The sequence below is a fragment of the Leguminivora glycinivorella genome, chromosome Z, assembly GCF_023078275.1.
Source record: "Leguminivora glycinivorella isolate SPB_JAAS2020 chromosome Z, LegGlyc_1.1, whole genome shotgun sequence".
Taxonomy (NCBI): Eukaryota; Metazoa; Arthropoda; class Insecta; order Lepidoptera; family Tortricidae; genus Leguminivora; species Leguminivora glycinivorella.
The window spans coordinates 53,301,123-53,319,415 of NC_062998.1; the positions used below are offsets into that span (position 1 = coordinate 53,301,123).

Sequence of the window (18,293 nt, forward strand, 5' to 3'; positions counted from 1 at the left end):
CACGATATTTTTTAAATGTGCATAATGTATAAAATAAATGTAGTACTGAATGTATACAAACATACTTTAAATTACAATACATATATGAGTACATAAATATAATTATCATGTATAATGAGCCCAAGATAATTTGACAGATAATTTTAGATGTCAAATTTCGATGAAATGAGGAGGCACATTTAAAGGTTATGACAGATGGCGCCACCCTATTAGTCCATAAGTGAGAGCGAGAAGATTATATGTTTTCTTTCTCTGTCTAATATTGAATGACAGTGACATGCCTAGACACTTGCATAGGCGATGTCAGTGTGCCTCCTCATTACGGTGTTTACTTAACCCTTCCAGAAGCGGGGCTATCAAAATAACTGCCAAGTTATCTTGGCCCGACTCTAGTTACATAATCTACGTAGTCTAAGTAATGATTAATAGATTAACCCCCATATTCATAAACGTACACTAAAGTCATCAAGCCGTTAAAGTTCGTTTCTCCCTTTCCGACGTATTGGTGTGATAGAAAGGGACAAACGAACTTAGACTTGATAACTTTAGTAAACGTTTATGCATAAGGGATTTAAATAGCATAAATTAAGGAGTTCTATGTTTATAACTAACTTCAAATTAATAAAATATTACAAAGTACAAAAAAACAACAAAAGAAGCCAAGCACTTCCAAATAAAAAAAAAATATTTATTTTTCTGCCCACCGGCCGGAAAGCATCATATTTCAGGCCGCTGCGCTAAATGAAAAATAGTACACACACACCTTGGCCAGTAAAATAAGAAAGGGTCTGATCACGTTTGTTGACCTCGGCCGACATTTTTTTTATGGGATAGGAGGCAAACGGGCAGGCAGGTCGCCTGATGGTAAGCGATCACTGCCGCCCATGGACACCAGAAACACCAGAGGTGTTGGAGGTGCGTTGCCGGCCTTTAAGATGGGTGTACGCTCTTTTCTTGAAGATTTGTAGGTCGTATCAGTCCGGAAATACCGCAGGCGACAATTCATTCCACAGTTTAGCTGTGCGGGGCAGGAAGTTTCTGGAGAAACGCAGAGTTGAGGACTGCCAGCCATCTAAATGGAGGTTTTTTTTATTTTTTTTTTATGAGGAACAGGTAAACCATTTGACCACAATCTCACCTGATGAAAAGTGCCGATGCAGTCTAGGATGAAATGTAGGGCGATGGCGGGAAGAAGCGGCAGGGATTAATCCGAACAATTCCTCGGAGCACTCCCCGTTATACATGCGATAGAAAATGCAGAGCGAGGCCACATCTTTACGCAGCGCCAAGGGGTCAAGCCGATCAGAGAATTTTAATCAGATCCAAGACATTTCTTACTTTACTGGCCTAGGTATGTAATCTACAACTACTGAGATTACCTATAATATGTATTGTTCGTTGTTTATCTTCAAATTTTCTCGTCAGTAAAAAAATCATACTTCAAAAAAATATTTTTTTAGTCGATTTTGACTCGCACCCACCGGAATTGAGGGTATCGTTTTTATTTGTTTAATGCTGTTACAATATGTAATACCACATATGTATAACAATATCAATTATATAACGTACCTAAGTTTCTTTCATAATATTATATTATGTTAAGTAACAATTGTGGTATAAGGTGCATTAGGGTAATTTCGAAGCATAAAAATCACACTGAGAGAAAATACAACCAGTTTTATGTTCGTTCAACAAGTTTTTTGGTTAAAATAGCGCCTACGTGCTCTTTGGTTCAAACAACAAGCTACTGGTCATTTGAATCGGCAATATATTTGAATCAACAAGTCGATTTTATAAAAACAACCTGACACATATTGTTTTAAACATACGTTTGGCTGATTCAAACGGATAAACCGCAACAAGTCGAACTTGTTAAATTCACAATGCAAATTTCTCTCAGTGCACAATTATTTCTATAATATCAAGATTCCCCGTTCGAAGCATTTCTGTCATTCGAAATTACCCTAATTCAACTTACTCCATTTTTAATACGAAGGCCCGATATTGAAACTTAGCAGAACAGCTTATTATGTTGCCCTTTGCTATATAATTAGGAATACTTTAAACTAACGCGAAAATAAAGCGAAAGTGCGAGTAAACAAATTACACACTGAAAAAGGATCTGGATCGAAGTTTTTACTGTGCAATGAGCACAAGTAATATTAAAGAAGAACTTATTTTTTAAATGAAATAAAACTATGGAAACGGATTAAATCGCGTATAATGAATTTAAAATACATCCCGACGTTTCGAACTCTTTACAGCGTTCGTGGTCAACGGGTGACTGAGGAAAAATTAAAATGTGCAAAAGCTACCCACTTACAAGAAATATTAACGAACCATGACCACAAATAATATAGATTTTTAAGGCAGGTTCACACACTATTAATAAAGCTAGTTATACAATATTCAAAAAATTTTACCATTACTCTGTTAAAAAAAATAATTAACCAATTAATCTACACAAAATTGACAAAGAAACAAACTGCAAATGTCCAACACCATACAACACAAATGCCTCACAGCCTTCGTCGTGCTTGTTCCATTATCAGATGTACTACTGGATCCCAAGCCGGTGGTAAAGTAAAGCCATCCTCTCTATTAAAGTTTGGATATTTCTTGATCTCAATGGCCTCTCGCAACATTCTGGGTATATATCGCTTCTCCTTAGCGAGTAACTATCGCGGTAACCGAAGACAATATTATTTATTTTTTAAATTTATTTTCATCATAATTTTTGTCCAACATTCACAAAAGCACTCAGAAAGGGTTTTACTTTTGATTCGATTCATTTTTTGTGTGTAGAAAAATAATAATTTATGCGAGTCATATCCATCCATATTAATATTTAAATTGCTACCAGAAATCCGCTCTCTAGTAATGACCGGTTCAATTCAAGTGATATCGGGCCCTCGTATTTTAAGTGGAGTATTTGTATAGCTAGTCCTGAATTAAAGCATTTGTTGTTCAGTCTTCGTCGTCGTAACTTTGCAAAAGATGCTGACGGACCTGAAACATAGTACGGTATAATTATGTAGGTGCGCCATGTAATGTTTATGAATAAAACAGTAGTTTAGGGGCACTTCGTGTATTATTATAAATTAAAAAGTGTTTACATTTATATCAGCTGACTGTGATCACAGTCAGTCTCGCAAAGCAATGGCTGCCTCTCTATCGATGTTCTAGAAGTTCCTCAGTTCATTCCAAACATGAATAACATAATCGTCTGTACTAAAACAAATGCACTCAGTGTCACTGACCGTTTATTGACACTACATGAAAGAGTATTGGAACATTCATAATAGCCTGTACTTGCGTTTCGTTACACGCATTTGACAATAATCAAACACTATTACATTGTACTAACCTAACCACAAAATAAAATTTTTGTTAAAACCCGCGACACAATGGATCGATTTTCATGAAACATAGCTTAGAACACGCCCGACTAACTCAGCTTTCAAACAAAAAAAAGCTAAATCTAAATCGGTTCATGCGTTCGGGAGCTACGATGCCACAGACAGACACACAGACAGACACACACACAGACAGATAGACACGTCAAACTTATAACACCCCGTCGTTTTTGCGTTGGGGGTTAAAAATAGGTAGTATATTTAGGTAGGGTTTTGGGCTTCGCCTCAAATTGTTACCCACGCCACTCGCCTTTTTTGGCCACTTTTAAACGCCAGTTGCATTGAAATACTATAAAAACTGTATTGTTTAATATATAAATAACATTACTTAACCAAATTTTCTTCGTTTTCTTGGTATACGTATATTTCGTTTTTGTTGAAAAATTACACATGTCTTTGATTATTTTTAATAAGGTACACATTTCTTCCTGGGACCATTAAAATTTATCCAATTGTTCATAATAACGATTTAGACTAAATACTACTAGAAAACATAGTATGGAAATAATACGTAAGCGACGTTTAAAATAGTTTTTTTTATACTTATATAAGACAAAAGTAGGGGACTGTCTGAAAAGAGGATCTCACTCATACAAGCATGGTACACGTTCGCCTACACGAGCTCAGACTGTGCGTAGGAACGCGCTTAGACCCCCCCCCCACACACACACATCTAGCGTCGGGTCGGGCCAACTGTGGCAAAGCCTGACGCCGCGTCGGCGTTTGTTTTCATACTTATGTTACGTTACCGACCACATAGAGTACCAATATTGTAAATTTTGTGCGCGGTACAAACCACCAGTGCTTGGGGCGCGAGGAGCGGGAGGAGAATGTGTTTAGCGCGCTGCGATTGGTCGTTTCAAGGACGGCGGGCAGTCGCGCCAGATGAAAAGGGACAGAAGTATGACTGTCCATCTACTGTCGCGTAAGTAGCCAGTGTAAGTTGACCTATGCCGGCTCTGAATAAATTATAAATATGACTTATTTGTGGAATGTAATGCCGTCTGTTTTTAAATTTGAGCTTCTTGTTACCTTTCCACACCATTTCACACTACAGGTGGACATCTTTAAGGCATCAAAATACCCTTTTTCAATTTTTTTATTGCGAAAAACACGCGCTGCTTTTGGGTTGGTTACTTGGTCGCTACTGATCGGGCACGGCGAGCGCCCGCGCTTATATCACTGCAAATACTAGTAAGGCTGGTGACCGCGAGTCGTCTTGTAATGGATGTCTATAGGGGTTGGTCTGTGTTACCGACTGATGGCAGTACAAACCAGAAAAAAAAATTGTCCGTGTGACAGCACTTACCTCTTCAGTTGAATGGTCCTTGTAAGTCCGTTTTCTGCGCATGAGTGGTTGCAAACAGGTGAGAAAACCGGCGTATACAAGCAACAGGGCGGTTAGCCACACCACAGTTATTACCACCACCTGGAAGTATATTAAAGTAGGGTTAATTTTCATTTTATTAATATACACTGAGAGAAAATACAACCAGTTTTCATGTTCGTTCAACAAGTTTTTTGGTTAAAATAGCGCCTACGTGCTCTTTGGTTCAAACAACAAGCTACTTGTCATTTGAATCGGCAATATATTTGAATCAACAAGTCGATTTTATAAAAACAACCTGACACATATTGTTTTAAACATACGTTTGGCTGATTCAAACGGATAAACCGCAACAAGTCGAACTTGTTAAATTCACAATGCAAATTTCTCTCAGTGTACCGCACCGCGGTATACGGCCAATTTAATAGGGTTTGATTTTGGAGTATGAAATCTTATAAATAGCTTTTCCGCGGCTTCGCCCGCGTACGACACGTGTCTCTTTCAAAATTTCGAATAAAATAGCTTGCGGATCTACATCTTACTAATCTTGCCTTCCCATACAAACTTTGGACCCCCCTTTCACCCCCTTAGGACAGGTCATGAATGTTGAAAATCCTTTCTTAGTGCTGCTCTACATTAAATAGAAAATAGATTTTAAAATAACTTCTGTCCATTTTTTTCTTATAATTATCTGATGCTTTATTTCGGGCATGGTATAATAGTATTTTATGCAACTGGTGGTTAAAAGAGGTCAAAAAAGGTGAGTGGCGTGGGTAACAATTTGAGGCGAAGCCGAAAATTGTTAATAAAGACGCCACGAGCATTTTTTGACTCAGTTAAACACCGTTGCATACAATACTTTTTCTACGACCAAGCACTTATTTTGAATGAAAATTAAAAATCAACAAATACCTACTTTCAGTCATCTTAGTTATCTAGTGGACCGCCTACCATTTTGAATATGCAGTTTGAGTGCAAACATGAAAATAAAACTGTCTATGGTATGGTTCTTTGAAGCCTGGCCACTAAGACGAATCGAGCCGAGTTGAATCGAGTTCTCATACATTTGAATGCGATTCGACGCGTCGCCAATGAACGCAGCAGAAAACGAAGGAGTCTCGACTCTGCGAATTGGTTTGTTAAGTTGGTAGCAATGTATTTACTGAACTGTAACAGCTATATCGTGCTACTGCTACTAAATGTTTTCAGGGTATAGACTAGATAGACTTGTCCTGACATCTTTTATGTAGGGTTTTAAAGTTCTATGCACGACCTTGTAATTCACGAATAACAGTACGGGAGTAGAAAAAATATTTTATTTTCAGAACAGTTAAGTTCCCTATTGATGGCGCCACCTATGTGTGGTGTAGTGTATGTAGATCTTCTTATACATATTTAATCTATGGTTAAATCATTATTTTTTCTTATTTTTCAGGCAGTCTTTGATATAGACCTCCAGGTGGCGCCAACACTCGCATTTCTTTTAGTCTTCTCCAGTCTACTTTTTTTATATGCGATGGGAGGCAAACGTGCAGACAAGTCGCCTAATGATAAGCGATCACTGCTGCCCATGGACACCAGAAACACCAAAAGTGTCCGGCCTTTAATTCATAATCTTTATTTGTTTTTAAAAAGGGTTAACATAATAAGTGTTATTTTTGTGTCCCAACTTTATGGCTGGTTTTGATAGCATGCAAAATATACTATACACCTACTAACTAAAGACATATGTAACTCCGTATAGACGGATAAAGCCAAAGAAAAAAACGTACCTCAAAGCCCTAGAGAAAAAGATACGGTGGCCTAGATGGCGTTACACCTTTGGGGAGCGCTCGGCTATGATGGCGCTAATATTAATATTTGACATTTTAACACATATCAAGCTAACAATACACCATGTTTCACTTAACACTAAAAACCTGAAAACCGTTTGTTCAGAATCGAGAGTAGAATCGATTGAGCTATATATATCTTGATGGGGGTAATGTTTTTATTTAAATTAGTATGATTATTTATTTTTTCGTGCCTATTCTATTGTACTCGTAATACAACATTGTGTATATCGCATTGCTAGAGGTTGTTTACCTTTTTCAGTATTTAGGGGTATTAATACTGGCTGGTTACTTGGGCGATTATTTTTTCCACTACGAGTTTGACGTTGTTTGTCAGTTTAATCTTAATGTTTATCATAAGTCATAACAAATTGAACTCGTACCTAATTACAACCTTGTCATTCTGAATATTGGGTTTAAATTTGCTCCAATTTGAAGTTTACTGTGACAAAGCTTTAAAGTGTTTTACAATGACATCTTAGCTGTCTATTGGTAAACCTTATGTCGTTGCAGTAACGTACACAAATAAATAGTTTTATGGTTTATGATGGTAGTTAGCAATTATTTTATTGAGTGTAGAGCTAAAAGTCAAGTAGAGCTGTACAGAAATCTAAAAATTCAATTTAAAAAAAAAAGTAACCATCAGATTAAAAGATGAATACTCTAGATGAGTTTAAAAAAGTAAAATCTGTTGGGGTGTCTGAGATTTTAGTGATACCGGAAACACGTTGTATAAGCAAATTGCCAAAACGGAGGTTCAAAAGTTTTAAGCCTGTGTCGAGAGATGGCAGTCTATGCACTGTGGCAGTTACTGCATAGGGCAGTCTATGCAGTAACTCTCTATAATACTCGATCCTCTTTGCTACTAAGATGGGTGGACTTACTTTAATGACGGTTGTGTTCCTCGTCTCGTACTTGCACTCGCACCGCGGGCAATACTCGGCCTCTCGGCCTTTGAAGTCGCCGAGACGCGGCAGCACCACTTCTATGCAGTTGCTGTAAACCAAATACATTCACCAAAATGACGACTACATAAAAAAAAGGCATTCTGTTTAGTCAGTCGGTTAGATCGCTCAAAAATACTGAACACATATTTTTCGCTTTTTCTAATTAATGAAAAAATACAAAGACATAGAGCATCAAAGTTCCGGAGTGGGGGCTTGTGACGTCACTTCTAAGTAAAAATTGTACCTAGGCGTGACGTCACGCGAAACTTCAACGCACTGTACCGTCGTCATTTTTCGTTACGAGAAAAAAGAAAAAATACGTGTATACAATTCTTTGATATTCTAACTGACGGTGTAATTAGTTTTTTTTAGTCGTCTCGCCTATTATTGGTCATTATAATAGCAGATAAATTCATAAAATTTCACTTGTAAATAAATAACCGTAACCGTTTTTTCACGAATACCGGGCCGGACCAGCCACGGACCAGCGCTCGACCAAAAATCGTCATGGAAAGGGCCACTAGGAAAACACAAAGCCAGTCTGACCAAAAAGAGTAGAAATTAATTAGTTTTTTTGCGAAAAATTCATTTTTGGCACAAGCTTTTATCGCCGACTGTACCTTTCTTTCAACAGTCATCTACTGCTCTCCGAGACTTCTAAAAACCCCTTACTCGATGGGGTTACGACGTTTCATAACAGAGTTCCTATGACATGACCAACTTTCTGCTCCATCATCAGATCAGCTCCATGATACCATGATATTGCATTGTCATGTGATTTACATATGTGTGCAAAATTTCAGCTCAATCGGAAACCGGAAAGTGGGTCAAATTTAGATTCTACTTTTTGACCCCAACTATATAACGTACAGTCAAGTGCAAAAATACGTATCGAAATAATCGTCTCATAAATATGGTACTACGCTCTTATTACACCGGACTAAAATGCTATAGGGCATATTTTTGAGTAAGATGTGTACACTCATATTTTTAAACTTGACTGTACTAACAAGGCAAGTTGAATAAAAGCTTGTAAAAGGTGGCAACATCGTACTGTCGTCCCGTTTTCTCACACATAATTAATTTCATAAAGATACTACAATGTTGCTACTTCTTAATTTTTAACCCCCGACGCAAAAACGATGGGATGTTATAAGTTTGACGTGTATGTCTGTCTGTCTGTGGCATCGTAGCTCCCGAACGGATGAACCGATTTAGATTTAGTTTTTTTTTGTCTGAAAGCTGAGTTAGTCGGGAGTGTTCTTAGCCATGTTTTATGAATATTGGTCCACTGTATCGGGTTATTTTTTTCAAAATTTTAATTTTGTGGTTAGGTTTTTAGTCTTTTTGGTCACTGTAAACACTGTCTGCCGTTACATTGTTAGAAGATAATGTCACAGAATGTAGTAGAGACCTTGTATTTGAACATGTTAGTACCTCAGATATAATTAAGGCATTTCAATCAATTAATGTTAAAAAAACTTGTGACCTCTGGGGAGTCTCTGTCCATGGTGTTAAATCTTTAATAGAAATTGTAGCGCCTGACTTGGTAGTTATCTTTAATAACAGTGTTGATTGTGGTGAGTTTCCTGATCTTATGAAACACAGTAAAGTCATTCCATTATTTAAATCTGGTAGCACATCCGACCCCACTAATTTTAGACCGATATCAGTGTTACCGACATTCAGCAAAATTTTTGAAAAATTAGTGTTATTTCAGCTATTGCAACATTTTAACATCAATAATCTAATGCACAATAAACAATTTGGTTTTACACGGGGTCGCTCAACAACCGATGCTGGTGTTGAGCTAATCAAACAGATTTTCGATGCCTGGGAGGAGTCACAGGATGCCTTGGGTATCTTCTGTGATTTATCTAAGGCTTTCGATTGCGTCTGTCATGAAACACTGATCAGGAAATTGCACTACTATGGAGTGCGAGGATCGGCACTGAATTTAGTCAAATCTTACTTACACGATAGAATACAAAGGGTCGACGTGAATGGACAGCGCTCACCGGGGTCACTAGTCTCTATGGGTGTACCGCAGGGATCAATATTGGGGCCTTTCCTGTTCCTTATCTACATTAATGACCTGCCATATCTTGTAAAGACCCACCATGATATAGTATTGTTTGCAGATGATACTTCCCTTATTTTCAAAGTCAAACGTCAGCAACAAACTTGTGAAAATGTAAACAATGCTATTTCCGAAGTAGTTAATTGGTTTAGTGTTAATAACTTATTGTTAAATGAGAAAAAGACTAAATGTATTAAGTTTGTAACGAGTAATGCTAAAAATGAACAAGCAAGTGTCGTTGTGAAGGATGAGGAATTGGAACTGGTAGATAGTACAGTTTTTCTTGGCATAACTTTAGATTCTAAACTTCAGTGGGGTCCCCATATTGCTACCCTCTCGAATAGACTGAGCTCTGCAGCATTTGCAGTGAGCAAGATCCGTCAGTTAACAGACGTGGAAACAGCTCGATTAGTTTATTTTAGTTACTTTCACAGCATTATGTCATATGGTATTTTACTATGGGGCAGTGCTTCAGAGATAAATACCATATTTGTTCTGCAGAAGAGGGCTATTCGAGCAATATACAAAATGAACCATAGAGACTCACTTAGAGATAAGTTTAAGGACATTAATATAATGACAGTGCATTGTCAATATATTTATGAGAATATTATGTATGTACATAAAAACATTTGTAAATTTAAGAAAAACTGTGATGTACATAATATAAACACTAGAAATAAGCATAAGCTTGCAGTGCCCTTCACTCGGCTCCATAAAATTAAAAAATCATTCATGGGTAATTGTGTAAGATTTTATAACAAACTTCCTAATGCCATCACTGAACTGTCTTTTAATCGATTTAAACATTATGTAAAGCGTATACTGATCTCTAAAGCCTACTATAGCACACAAGACTACATGAATGATGAAACACTGTGGGATACAAGTATTGCTGAAAACCATTAATTATATAGCTTATTAATGATGATATTGATAATTCAATGTATTTTTACACAATTTTTTTGACATTTAGAATTTATTCTAGAAGTTTTTATACTAGTATTTTTTTATACAATTTAGATTGATATCATTTTATTAAATCAATGTAGTTTTAAAACAATATTGTTTATTGCACCAATAAATTGCTCTGATATTTAGAATAAGATGAATATTGTACACTGTTGACAATTTAAAAGTGCTTATTGTAAGCCTATTTGAATAAAGAATATTTTGATTGATTGATTGATTAAACCTCTTACTAGACGGGATGACGAAATAAAATATATCTTTGGTCAAAATTGGATACAAATTGTCCAAGATAGAGATGAGTGGAAAACCCTGGAGCAGGCCTTCACCTGCGAAGACATTTCTTGCAAGATATTTGCTATTTTATTTTATTTGATTAACAGTTTATTCGACTTTTCAATAATCGGGTTTGAGATTTTGTCATAAAAAAAAAAGCCTTTTATTAAATAAATAATAACAATCTAGTGTTACAGTTTCTTTTCTTTAATGATTCGGTTCTGTTGCAAGAACCCCAGTTTGGGCATAGGCCTCCTCCAAACGGTTTCATCTCTCTCTGTCTTGGGCCACTTGTATCCACGAAGGGCCAGCGATTTTGATGATGTCGTCTACCCGTCTTTGATATTTTGTTACAATTACTGATTATTTTAGGCAGCGTACCCACTTAGGGTCCCCCCACATCTAGCGTCTCGCGAGCGTCGCGTTGGGCCAACTGTATGGAAAAAGACGTCGTCGACGCGGCGTCAGGCTTTGCCCATACAGTTGGCCCGACGCGACGCTCGCGAGACGCTAGATGTGGGGGGACCCTTATCGCGTGTCTCGCGACGCGCAACGGACGTCTCCGCCACGCCGCCTGAATACACACGGCGTGGCGGAGACGTCCGTTGCGCCCCGCAAGACATGCGTTTTATGAGTGTGTATGGTAGCTTAGATAGTTCTTATAAGTAAATATAGAATCTCTAAACCTAAACCTACATACCATTTGTTCGGCGGAACATCTGCTATATACAGCTTGCGCTGCGGACTGGCTGTGCTGTTGAACACCATAGCGGGGCTGGGACACACGCATCTGCATCGCTTGTCTTCGTACACTTGACCCTGGAGGAATAAGTTTAATTCAATTCATTTACGAGTATTCATAACAAAAGTTACATGTCAATAAAATGATATTTACAAAAATTACAATTACATTTGCCTATTACTATATAATCGATGAGCTGACGATGTAACCCAGGCAGCAGGGAAACAGTGGATGACGCTAGGGACACCTGGAAAGAGATGGAGGAGGCCTTCACCCAATGAGGGGTTCATCAGAAGAAGAACAGACAAGAACACAAGACATGTAAAAAAAAAAGATGAAAAAATGGCTTTTTTTTATTATTACTATATAATAATTCGATAACACTTACATACAATAGGGATGACGACTACATAAAAAATAGCATTCTGTTTAATCAGATCGTCCAAAAATACTGAACACATGTTTTTCGCTTTTTCTAATTAATGAAAAAAATAGAAAGATATAGAGAAACAAAGTTCTGGAGTGGAGGCTTGTGACATCACTTCTAAGTAAAAATTATTGTACCTAGGCGTGACGTCACGAGAAACTTCAATGCACTGTACCGTCGTCATTTTTCGTTTACGAGAAAAAAAAATACGTGTCTAAAATTCTTTGATAATCTAACTGACAGACTAATTAGTTTTTTTTAGTCGTCTCGCCTATTACTTTGATTCATAAATTCGTCTATTGAATAAAATATTTAATAAAAATATACTTTGAGCTTATTTATAAAATATATTATAGGTTAATTCCGTTGATTTTAGATTATTGGGCAAACGATTATACATTCTAGGACCAATGTACCACACATATTGTTCAGACTTTTTAAGTCTGTGGCTTTCACATTATCCGATCCGATATTGGACATCGGAAGGATTTCAATGGTAAAAATCCAAGATGGCGCCTGTAATGTATGGGATATCGGTCCTACATTCGATATTTGATTGAATAATGTGAAAACGCACTTAGGGAGGAGATTATTACTATTTCAGGAGTTAGGAAAGTATGACTCGGAAAAGTCATGATTTTTAAAGTTTGAAATAGGCTGGGGGCAGGTGTGTACCAGGGCACCCCAGCCATAATTCTAATTACCTTTTTAAGTATATATAAATACTTTGATAAATACATACATACTTTGATATATTAGAACAATATAGCAGTAATAGCTAAAGGAAAATTAATATAAGGAAAACATAGATTAATAAATTAAAGTTTATGTTTATTATTAGTATTTACATAATTCAGTGTGATATTGAACAGTCTCATTTTAAACATAGGGAGAAATATACTTTTTATGTCTTAGACTAGTACTAGATTGTTAAAGGGCATTGGTTTCATTGCAATTTGCACATTAACTTAATTTCTGCCCTTTACCAACATTTTCTAGATTTTAAAATGGAAATGGTGTCAAAGTACCTAAATCTCAGAATACCTAATTGTTTAAGAATAGCATATCCTTAACAAACTTAAACTTAAAACTAGGTATCTGTTGTCTAAACACCCAGGTTTCAAAATACCTAAACCAATGGCTACCTATACTTATGGTTACTTAATGGAAAAGACCTTATTATTATATAGAATTACATATTGCAAATAAAATTAATTTCAGCAAAGTAAAGAAAAATATAGAATATCTTAAATTTCATTTCTTTTCATTTTCATTTATTTATTCATAACAATGTACATTGTGTTGAATATTACATACTAATAAGAATAATACTTATAAAGCTACCAATATCTAAGCCATGATTCAAAATTGACGATAGTTAATTAATTAGGTACTAAAATATGTCAAAAACATGTATGTATGTATGTCAGTCATAAAATTAAATTATATAATGATAGAGGTATTACAAATTCGTGTAATATATAGAATGTCATCAATTTTGAATTATGTTGTAGGTGAATTAAGCAGTACAATAAGTTACGATCTAATTAAATAAATAAAGAAGAATGCCTTCTTGGAGTTCAATATTTACTTGTGGTGGAATGTTATTAAAATGTAATATTATCAAAATAATGTACTTACCAACGTTCCTAAAAAGAGAGACCAAAGAAACAATGTATTTGTTATCATTTTGAACCATTAAAAAATTAAAATAAAGTTGTAAACTTCAAGCAACAACAGTTCTTTCTTCTAAATAGGTAGCACAAGTTGAGTTCGGCCATACAACTATATACTGTTTTTATTCATAAGCCAAAACTAAAGGAATTGATAAATCTTTACATGTTCACGAGGTTTCAGGGCTAGTTTTTCGATTACATTTTTATGCAATATCGCACACAACACGGCAGCTCAGCCAACGGCAGCCAACAGGTACAATACAACTGTCAAAATGACAGTGACAGGGCAGCAGTATACAGCGGCGTTCAGATTTTATTAATTTACTGCTGAGGTTTTACAAATAAGAAAATAAAACTCAGTGATTATAATCGCTTTGATAAGCATAATTGTCTTTAAATATTAAACATTATCCATCCAATTTAGCACTTATTCTGGTTTAATGTTTTAAGACACAAAACTTCTAACTTTAATGCTCAGATTGAGAAGAAAACTCTTCAGTTTGTTCTTAATTGATAATATGAAAATTATGTAAAACATTAAAGAGCTAAACTGTTTGTGATGAATGAACAGCAAGAAATAATTTAAAGATATGCACTTGTAAACACAAATTTAACCAGCAAAATAAAACGCATTCAAAACTTATCATATGACATTATGGTGTCCCTTATCTGTGGTTTTGATTGTCATGATTGTCATAAATCCATAATCTGTGGTACTAAAGGGCTGCTGACGGATGATGTTTTGAAGTGGGTAGAAGCCAAATGTGTTATTTTTGTGATGAGTGTTCGTGTCATTTTTAAGGTAAATACGATTTATTTTCACTGTACCCTAACCTCTTTAAAAGGAGATGTATATTATGCTTACATTGCGGCGGATGGCGACGTATTGGCCCGCGCGCCGAGGAGCTGCCTAGGTGGCATTTTCGATGTCAGATATTTTAGAATATTCTGGGTTTTGATCATAACACTATTATGTTAGCATGTTTGTCGTGTAGATTACGATGCAAAGTGCAAACATAGTAGATTTGTATGGGTTTGGTATGGATGTTTTGAGGTGTTGCGTGGTTACGGCGAGGGAACTCCAGTGTTGTGGAGATGGGCCCTACGCTGTGAGAACATGCAGCTGCGATCGCAGATGTCATAGGTTACTTTGTACGTACATTTCTTTATCCAATTACGAGGGCCTTGAGTTAGTCACTGGCTAATATTTAGTGTGGATACATACCTATTTGTTATATATATCTGCTTGGCGATGGTCGGCTCTTGCGTGTACTAAAACAATAACATTGCCTGAACCCTTTTGACAGAACACATTTGAAAACAGCTGAGCTTTTCCACTGATATCAATACCCATCAGTATTTATGAAAATGTGTGTAAATACTTACTATTTTAATAAATTTCTGCTGAGAAAAAACGAAAAACTATAATCCTAATAAATATTGTACCATTCTAAAATACTATTGAGATTTAAACATGCCAAATAAAATGATTAGAGACCTGGGACTTGTATGGTTAACTATAGAGCATGATGAGATATAGTTTTATTCATCAATATTTTATATACAACATAAATACACATAATTATTACATTCACTAACAATTGAAATCTAAATTTCAATTTAATTGTTAGAGCCACAAAAAAAGTCATGGGACATTTTTCTCAATAACTGGCCCCCAAAGATGTAACTCAGCAACACGTCAATAAATTAACAAATATTTACAAGTTTGCAAAAGACAGTTGAGGGTCTTTAGCCATGAAGTTAGTTAAAATTTAATAATATAATTATGTATGTATGACATTGCAATGCCCTGCCAAGGCCCACATGACTCTGAATGTACCTAGTTGTTAAGATCTGTACAACACAATGGTTGCAATAAATAAATGACTAAAAAAAAATTGTGCAGTAGTCCCTTGGGCATATTCGGGAAAAAATATTCAAAAACTTTTTTTTCTTAGGTAAACCTAATGTTTTTCCTACTCAGAATCACGAGCCCTTTCTATCCTACTAGGCAGAAAGTGTCCCAAATTATATTTTCCACTTCGTTACTATTTTTCAAACACTTGCGAAAATGCCCCCTTATCACTATAAGAATGCTGTTACTTGGGACAGAATAGATGTCACTACTGCTACTGCTGTAGTAACTGGATTCAGTATGTGTTGAAAGCCAGAATACATTTTCTGCATAATGTACGGTCACGGACTTTAATTGTTGATCCACTTCTAGCTCATTTTATACTGGACACATCACAGTTAAGCATAGTTAAGCTATGACGTTCCACTATAAAATGAGCTAGAAGTGGATCAGCAATTAAAGTCCGTGACTGTACCTGGGGCCCATTTCTCGAAGCTACAAGTTACAATTGGTAGGTAGTCAAAGAGACTTCCGCTTGTAACTTGTAACTTTCAGTTTTGAGAAATAGGCCCCTGGTGTGATGAAGTGTGTCATTTAATTTCAAACTGTGGTATTCAAAAAATGCTTGTGTATGCTTTAAAGTTGAATATATAAAAATACTAGCGTTTGCCGGCGGTTTCGCTCGCGTTAGAAAGAGACAAAAAGTAGCCTATGTCACTCTCCATCCCTTCAACTATCTCCACTTAAAAAATCACGTCAATTCGTCGCTCTGTTTAGCCGTGAAAGACGGACAAACAAACAGACACACATACATTCCCATTTATAATATTAGTATGGATTATAATCTGAAAGATAATCAACCTTATAGCAGAATGGTTTTACACGAAGTTATGATACAAAAATGACAGTTTTTGTCATTAAAAATAAAGATTCCGCATAACATGACTTCACAAGAGCCTTGTCCCGTATCTGTCACGGGAAAGACATTGACTCTGTACCCTCTGTACCAAATGTGTGATAGCATTCTAGGGGTTAAGTACATACATACATACATACTGTCACGCCTGTATCCCATGAAGGGGTAAGCAGAGCACATCAAACTTCTCAAGTTTCAGTGCCACTCTTGGCAAATAAGGGGCTGAGTTAAGTGGTAGTAGGGTGGGTGGTGGTAGGGGTTAAGTGTCATGCTGCAACAGTATATTACCTAAAAAAACAGCTAACAGTAGTAGTAGTTATACGATACTACAAGCACAGTATAATATAGGTAAAGAGTACTATCATACAGTATGGTCACTGCCGCTCCGCGCTGAAAGTGCCGCCTACCCTCTCGGTTACTTCACAGTTATCGCCTGTCAAAAACGCGAACAGTCGACCTGTCATATCTCACTCATACAAGCATGGAACGCGTTCATTTACACGAGCTTAAAATGTGTGCTAGGAACGCGCCTCTTTCATATATTTGATCGCCAGTGTCCGAGATGTTATGTATGTATATGCTATGCATGGCGATTTTTTGGTAAACTCTACCAGCCAGCTCCAGATATCAAGTTGAAATTTGTATGAAATTACTTTGCGTTCTTGTGGATAAAATGCAATTTTGTTATCTGTTTTCGAATAGCAAAGTAAGCCTTTACCAGTTGGTGTGGTGAAAAATATTTTATGCCGTGCACAAAGTAAAGCACCACATAATTAGAAGAAAAATATGGACAATACCTATTAGTTATGCTTAAACATGATATCTATTTAATAAGCCAACGAGAAAGATATAAAGTAATAATTGACCGTGACGTCACTCCTCAGTATTTCATAGTAATTCCATATTAGCAAATCGTTTTGACAGTTCTTAAAAAGAAGCTGAGTTGACTAGTAGTAAACTAGCCTATTGTTGTATTCCTAGGTGAAAACTGCATGAAAATCCGTTCAGTAGTTTTTGAGTTTCTCACAAACACAGGCAGACACCTATGGGTTTCTTTATGGGATTCAAGTTAAAAGTTTCCAAAATTCTGAAATTTTCACATAGGAAAACTTTGGAAACTTTTGTATGGACAATTGTATGGATGGAAACTTTCCATTTCATAAATTTAAATTCCCTTTATTTTTCGTGAAAGTTTCGTGAATTTTTCAAGAAATTTAAGATTTTTTTGGAAAATTTCTGCAACTTGCACATCATTATATGGGATACAGGCGTGATATGTACAGACAGACACACAGACAGGCGCCGCAGGCGACTTTTGTGTGAGAAATCTAGCAGACTTCAAATATAATAGGACTCACCTGATGTGGTTCTGAATGCCAGCTTCCAGGGGGCCCCCAATCCTTCGATATTTTAGACATATGTCCACAGGCTGTGTGGCACGTAGAAATCTCCTTGTGATTCGTGGCTGCAGCGTATTTTATAATAATTATAGGCTCAAGCTTCCGAGGAGCGAGCTAGCGGCGGTTAGGTTCAGTTTAGAAGAAGTGTGTGTGTTAACACTGAGCTTCAGTGTTGCTCGCTTTGATAAAAGCGTTCTGTTTTAGGTTTGTCCCGTTTTGAAATCTGCTATTCGACTAAGTTTTAATCGATTTAAAATTAAGACATAAAAAAATGTAATACTTGTGCGTACTCATAAAAATACGGAACATATACCGCCGACCATAAAATAATGCGTTATTTTATCTAAAAACTAGAAAAAACTATGCTAACTTAGGGCTAAAACATGTAATGCTCTACCTAAGTAATGCCTATTCAACAGGCAAAGGGCAG

At 36.3% G+C, this 18,293-nt stretch overlaps 2 protein-coding genes across 5 annotated transcripts in view; one reads left to right on the forward strand and one right to left on the reverse strand.

The window, feature by feature from the left end:
• Positions 1-2,617: 2,617 nt before the first annotated feature.
• Positions 2,618-13,950, reverse strand: LOC125241571 (uncharacterized protein CG1161-like). Of its 4 annotated transcripts, none has more exons than XM_048150119.1 (6): positions 13,856-13,950; positions 13,658-13,665; positions 11,548-11,666; positions 7,460-7,571; positions 4,726-4,845; positions 2,618-3,009 (listed from the first exon to the last, which is right to left on the reverse strand). In XM_048150119.1, the coding sequence occupies exons 3-6, from the start codon at positions 11,613-11,615 to the stop codon at positions 2,968-2,970; spliced, it is 342 nt and encodes a 113-aa protein (XP_048006076.1). In that variant the 5' UTR covers positions 11,616-11,666; positions 13,658-13,665; positions 13,856-13,950; the 3' UTR covers positions 2,618-2,967. The 4 variants fall into 4 exon arrangements, with proteins under 4 accessions (XP_048006076.1, XP_048006075.1, XP_048006074.1 ...); XM_048150118.1 differs by adding an exon at positions 11,758-11,857 and having other exon boundaries at positions 13,658-13,948; XM_048150117.1 differs by having other exon boundaries at positions 13,658-13,947.
• Positions 13,951-14,409: 459 nt separating this feature from the next.
• The window catches only part of LOC125240653 (roquin-1), a 94,172-nt gene continuing 90,288 nt past the window's right edge, over positions 14,410-18,293 (forward strand). Inside the window, exon 1 of the mRNA XM_048148651.1 lies at positions 14,410-14,494. The gene's annotated coding sequence lies outside the window, so the exon portion shown is untranslated. The remainder of the gene's footprint in view (positions 14,495-18,293) is intronic.